The 6,833-nt window shown below is 44.9% G+C and overlaps 1 protein-coding gene across 1 annotated transcript; it reads left to right on the top strand.

Annotated features, from left to right (window-relative positions):
* Positions 1-969: 969 nt before the first annotated feature.
* Positions 970-3,156, top strand: fzd8a (frizzled class receptor 8a). The gene has a single exon (XM_006806357.3). It carries the CDS (start codon positions 1,399-1,401, stop codon positions 3,142-3,144), a length of 1,746 nt encoding a protein of 581 aa, XP_006806420.2. The 5' UTR covers positions 970-1,398; the 3' UTR covers positions 3,145-3,156.
* The last annotated feature ends 3,677 nt before the right edge of the window (positions 3,157-6,833 follow it).

Raw genomic sequence — 6,833 nt, 5'->3', positions numbered from 1 at the left:
TATACAGTTGAGCACTCTCCTCTGTGCAGTGCATTTGATTTGATGTGGAGCATGTCTTTAGAGAAGTAACAGAAACTGTGTGCGGAGAGAGAGAAAAAAGAAGAAAAAAAAAAGATTCACTACAATGAGATTAGCGTCACATTACTACAGAGACACCCCCCATCCCACCCCCCCTTCTCCAGACAGGCTCGACAACCATGTTAACACTGATATGAGGGCTCTGCCACTGTCTCAGCGTGCTCATGCCGCCCGCTCTTTGCCTCGCGCAATTACGCCTCCCGCGGAGCTCTGTGCGAGCCGTTAAACGAAACATTAGCACCTCATTTAAAAAATAAAACAGCTTTTCACAAGGACAGACAGCTCCCTGGGTAGTCTTATCATGCGCAAATTAGCCAATTTACCAAACCGGCCCCTCTCTGGCAGACACAATCATCTGCAGCCAGAGGCATCCTCCCCGCGCCTGGTGTGCGTGTTAACTGTTGTTGTGACGCTATCAAAGGTGGTGTGTTGAAGGAAAGTTACACGACAGTGAACGCTGGAGTGATTTTTGAAATGTGTGTTAACGCTCTTGTTTTGTGCTTGTTGTGGAATTCTTTTGACTTTACTGCGTAGACAGAGTTTGTTTGGAGAGCGCTAGCAGCTCTGGGAAGTTCATAAAAATGATAAAGGACACAAGGTGCACAACTGTGTCACGCAGGTGGCTTCATTCATTTTTAAAATATGTCTGTTTGGTCTCAGTGTCCGAAACTCCGCGGCTCTCGGTAACTTCGAGCATCACTGACCTGAACCCGGAGTCACAAAACAACTGTCGACACTTCTCTGATTATGAGCTATATAAGACTTTAGGTAAGGAAGCTTGAGTGATAGCTGGGAAGCCCCGCCCCTGTCTCTCTGTGATAGGAGCAGGGGCTCCGGGGGTGTGTTCAGCCGGGCTCTCGTATATATCGGCACCGCTTCGTCCACAAGCTGATGTTTTGTATGGGAACCAGGAGAGAGGTGGGACAAGCCGACTGAATGTGGTCGCTGTGTATTGGAGAAAGAAAGGAGGCCCACGTTCCCCCCGCGTGCAACGATCGGACATTACTTGGGTTTTTTCTTTTCTTTTTCCCTCTTTGGATACTGACAGCAGCTTCCAGAAGAAGAAGCTGGATTCTCCTCTCAGCCATCTTGAGCTCCGCTCTCCGCCCTGTAGGCTCCTTTCTCTCCTCCTCCTGCTCCTCCTCAGCCTAAAGTAAACAAGGCTTGCACATTGCTCGCAACTCCGTGCAAGATCCCGAGAGAAGCGAGATGGGATCGCCGCGCGGCATCTAACCGGGCTGGAGGCGAAAGCAGACGCCTGAGAGGATTTATCGCCGTTTGCGCCAGAGCAGAAAGAGAAGGACGCGACGCGCCGGAGAGATGGACCTGTTTGGGATTTATCTGCTCCTCTCGCTCGTTCTCTTTCCGCGATCCAGCTGCACTACAGCCAAGGAAATCACCTGCCAGGAGATAGCCGTGCCTCTGTGCAAGGGAATCGGCTACAACTACACGTACATGCCCAACCAGTTTAACCACGACACGCAGGACGAGGCGGGACTGGAGGTGCACCAGTTCTGGCCTCTGGTTGAGATCCAGTGCTCGCCGGACCTGAAGTTCTTCCTCTGCAGCATGTACACGCCGATCTGCCTGGAGGACTACAAAAAACCTCTCCCCCCGTGCCGGAGCGTGTGTGAGAGAGCTCGGGCCGGCTGTGCGCCTCTCATGAGGCAGTACGGATTTCCCTGGCCAGACAGGATGAGGTGCGACCTGCTGCCGGTGCAGGGCAACCCAGACACGCTGTGCATGGACTACAACAGAACCGATTCAACTACAGCGTCCCCGGTACTCTCCAAACCCACCAACCACCCAGGTAAGGGTTACAATCCGCCGAAAAATAAGCCCGGCAGACCCGGCACGCCGGGGAAATACAAGCCGCCCGCCGCTCCGTGCGAGCCGGGATGCACATGTTTGGAGCCCATGGTGCCGGTGAACACGGAACGCCACCCGCTGTACAACCGGGTCAAGACGGGGCAGATCACCAACTGCGCCATGCCGTGCCACAATCCCTATTTTACGCACGACGAAAGAGCGTTCACCGCTTTTTGGATCGGACTTTGGTCAGTGCTGTGCTTTGTGTCCACCTTCGCCACCGTGGCTACTTTCCTCATCGACATGGAGCGCTTCAAGTACCCGGAGAGACCCATCATCTTCCTCTCGGCGTGTTACATGTTCGTGTCGGTCGGCTACATCGTCAGGCTAATCGCCGGGCACGAGAAAGTGGCGTGCAACCGGGAGTTCGACGTGGAGCACATCCACTACGAGACGACCGGCCCCGCGCTCTGCACCGTGGTCTTCCTCCTTATTTACTTTTTCGGCATGGCCAGCTCCATTTGGTGGGTCATCCTCTCCCTGACCTGGTTCCTGGCGGCCGGGATGAAGTGGGGCAACGAGGCGATCGCCAGCTACTCTCAGTACTTCCACCTGGCCGCTTGGCTCATCCCCAGCATGAAGTCCATCGCGGTCCTGGCGCTGAGCTCCGTGGATGGAGACTCGGTGGCTGGCATCTGTTACGTGGGGAACCAGAACCTGGACAACCTGCGGGGCTTCGTCCTCGCGCCTTTGGTGATTTATTTATTCATAGGGACGATGTTCCTGCTGGCTGGATTTGTGTCGCTGTTCAGGATCCGCAGCGTCATCAAGCAGGGCGGCACCAAAACTGACAAACTCGAGAAGCTGATGATCAGAATAGGCATCTTCACGGTGCTCTACACGGTGCCCGCCACTATCATAGTGGCCTGTTACTTTTATGAGCAGCACAACAGACAGAGCTGGGAGGTCACGCACAACTGCTTTAACTGTTTATTAGAGCGGGACCGCAGGACTCCGGACTATGCCGTTTTTATGCTGAAATACTTTATGTGCCTTCTAGTGGGCATCACGTCCGGGGTGTGGATCTGGTCTGGAAAAACTTTGGACTCTTGGAGAACTTTCTGCACCAGGTGCTGCTGGGGCAGCAAAGGCACCAGCGGCTCCATGTACAGCGACGTGAGCACCGGACTGACGTGGAGGTCGGGCACAGCCAGCTCTGTGTCTTGCCCCAAGCAGATGCCACTGTCCCAGGTTTGAATTGGAGTGGGTGGGTGGGGGGTGGTGGGGTCACTAAAAGCAGCTAATGGGAACTGCTAATTGTTTTGGGAGATAACCCATCACTCCAGGTGTCGAGCATTTGCATCGTAATGAACTGAGAATTGGTTGAAACAATGTACCTGGCATTCACGCAGGTTAAGCCCCACACACGCCCCCTTTCCTGTTTATATGTATTAGAGGTACAGAATGAGGCTTTTTACACAATGTGGCCATTACCTGCTGGGGGCAGAGGTTTTAGTTTCTAACCAGCTTCACACAAAGAGCATTTTTTGGGGGGGGATTTTTATTGCTATTTTCTCTACACAGTGCCAGATAACGTTGTATAATCTCCAATCTCGTCAAAGATGGTTTAAATTAAGCCTTAACAGTGCCCGATAGTTTTGTTGTTGTTGTTTTTTTTAATGGGTCGTTGATTTTGTAATTACAAATGTATTTATATAAAAGTTCTGTAAAAACAACAACGGAGAGAAAACGTGTACATATGTGTATAAAAGAAAAGTTTATAAGATATTGTAAATTTGTATAAAGTGTAGATGTTTCTTTTGTGAAGAAAGCAAATATGACCTTTATTTTGACAATAAAACCATTTGATAAATCTCAATATCTGTGCAGTGCTTTTGAGGATTTCTGTGTGCCAGTCTGTGCAGCCTTTATTTTATTTTTATTTTTTTTGTTTTTCGTGGTTCCTTATGGTCACCATGTTGATGATGGCAGCTTTTGAGAGTCCCGGGTAAAAAGGAAGCCCTTTTAACCATCAGAGACCGGTAATTAGAGGCAGGGGTTGAGTTGGAGCATCTCCATAATTGTTAAAGTCCTCTTCACATGCTTGCCGAAGCCTGCTTTCTTAATTTGGTAAAAGAGGGAGTGGGTGAATGGGGGGGTATAAATGCAGGGAACGGACCCTTTTCATCTGGAGAAACTTTGATCTTTCTTTCTTTTTTTTTAACAGCCTAGAATAAAGGTGGTGTGTATTACGAGTGTCTGTCTGATGTGCCAAGGTTCCCCCTAAACGTCCCCATTTGGATGCTTTGATGGACGGCCTACAATTGAAAGAGCATTTTGGGACCCCCTTGCTTTTTTGGGAGGGGTTGTCAGAGCTGAAACCTGCCAGAGCCCCTGCGTCTTGTGTTTGGCTTTTTTTTTTTTTGCAGAGGTTTCAATTGAAACATCTTCTCCCTCAGCTCAAGCTGTGTCAGTGAGTGCAGGGGCCTTGACATGAATGATATTGAAATCTCAATGAAAGCCCCACAGGTGGTCTGTTCACATGATCTCACATCTTAAAGCCCCTTAATCGAGGCTTTTTTTTTCTTCTTCTTCTTCTTTTTTTTTGCTACAAATGTATCTATCTGGTTTGGTCCCAATTAACCCAATGCGCTGGCATAAGATGATACACTGTAACCCAGCATAGACATGCCTTTGATTTGCTGGTCAATGGTGACAGTAGGCTTTGTAGTGACTGCTTTGTTCCTGCTTTATTCCTCTACACTCACACTGTAAATGCAGCATGATGGACATGCATCTGCTGGCAGTGTAAGTCAGCTTTATAAATCCTGCATCACTGCCAGCCTAATGATCCCTGCTCTCAGCGAAGAACAAGATAATAAAGTTTGAAGTTGAAAGTAACTTTTTTCAAGATGGGCAGTGGTCGCTTTACATTGTGGTCATTTTCTACAAAACTGGCATAGCTCTGAGTAGTGTTAATGTTTGTGTGGAGGCATTAACTGTCACATTTGGTGGTATAGTTAAGTTTGAAAAAGTTTATTTCAAATGTAAACACAGCGTCCCTCCATCTCACATTTCAGTTTAATGCTCCAAATCGTTTGCTGTTTTATTTTCATGAATAATCACGGTTGCTTTCAGTCTGGTTGTCGGGTGTTTATCTTATCCAAACAGTGCTGAGCTGCAGCTCTCTCAGCCTGCCAGCATCTCAGCAATGGACCTGCTCTGCAGCCCCATCTAGTGGTTAAAACAGCACTGCGCAGTTTTGTTTTGTTTTTTTTTGTTTTTTTTTTGTTTTTTTTTCTCCCATCATTTATTTAGACAATTGAACAACAAACATACATAGTAATGTAGAATATAGAAAGGGTATGAAAAATTCCACAGCTTGCAGTGTCTTGAACAAGTTACGTATACAAGTACGTAAACAAAAAGGTATACTTTAGAAGAAAACAGATAAACAAAATAACTCAAAAAAAAAGAAAAAGGGAAGTTCTCAAGGTATAAATAAACAACACCTAAGTCAAGTGAAATTATACATTAAACACTAGAGCTGTGTCAAATGTATAATTTCACTTGACTTACGTGTTGTTTATTTATACCTTGAGCACTGTGCAGTTCTACATACAGTATCTGTATTTGTGGCGTCATCGTTTGCTACTCATTTTGGAATAAAGATTAGATGTTTCAACAATTAGTGCTCACAGTCAGATGAAAGAGGTTCATCTTCATCATCAGTGACACATTTGAACATAGATCTGGGTTCCATAAATATCATCATTTCTCAGTTAAATTAATAGCTTATTCCATTTCACAGCTTTTCATGTCATTACATGTCATCCAGTTTCACATGTTGATCTGTTTTGTCTGGCTAACATCTTCATTTTTACTTGTAGTTCATCATTTTCAACAGTTCCAGTTATTCAAACATTATCTTGCTATTTCAGCTGTTAGCCAGTAATGTTACTTAACAGTTTGACTGCTAGGCTAGCCACACTTTTAGCATTATTTACAACCATTTACACATAGTTTTTTAATGTAAAGTTTTTATTCTTAATTTTAGCAAATTATGGTATTTCATGTGTTGATACATCATGTTTAGCTAACAGTTGAATTTGTCCCCACTGTAAGCTAATCATGTCAACTGTTAGCCACATTTAGCCAGTTATAACTTCTTTTTTTTACTATCTTTTTGCGACTTTTTTCGCTAGTGGTCTATTTTTCATTTACTTTTAATTAGCTTAGGGTTAGGGTCTGCTGAGTCTTTTTCATATTTGATAACTAATAGTTGTGTTAATCTTTCCACATACCCCTGATAGCTGGTTGGGAGTCACTGCTTAAATGTTTTCAGAGCTAATCAACATTATTAATCCGAGAACCAGACAAGGTTTATCCTAATACTCATGTAAATTACGCACTGCCAAATTATTATCTATTTATACATAGTTTTTGCGAGCCACTGCATTTTAACTGTTTATTCATCATAACTTAGCAGCTTTAACTGGACTTTTACCAAACAATCTAAGAATTTGGCTTCATTCAGAGTGTTAGCTTATCCATTTCAACGGTTAATAATTTCTAACTTCAGCAATTTTAACTACTAGCCATACATTTTGCAAACTGGTCACAATTTGTTATTCATAATTTTAACAAACTATAGTATTTCAGCAGTTGATACATCATGTTTAGCTAAGTTTAATTTGTCCAGTTTAGGATTTCAAAGATATTTAGCAAGTTATGACGATTTAATTATTTTCATGTTTAAATTTTTTTCCACAAGTGGTGAACTTACTTTACTTTTAATGAACCTTTCTCTTGAGTTTTCGTCAGGACCACATAGCTCTAACTTTAATAACTGTAATAGCTGCGCATATTTTTCCACACACACCTCAGCTTCTGTACTCCTTGGCTGGGATTCACAGGTTGAAAGATTTCCAGAGTTAGTTAACCAC

Source organism: Neolamprologus brichardi, chromosome 9 (assembly GCF_056152115.1).
Source record: "Neolamprologus brichardi isolate AB-2024 chromosome 9, ASM5615211v1, whole genome shotgun sequence".
Taxonomy (NCBI): Eukaryota; Metazoa; Chordata; class Actinopteri; order Cichliformes; family Cichlidae; genus Neolamprologus; species Neolamprologus brichardi.
This window is presented reverse-complemented; position numbering and strand designations above follow the sequence as displayed.

Bases quoted from the DNA above. Each gene is read 5' to 3' on its own strand.
- fzd8a (XM_006806357.3), top strand. From the start codon at position 1,399: ATGGACCTGTTTGGGATTTATCTGCTCCTCTCGCTCGTTCTCTTTCCG.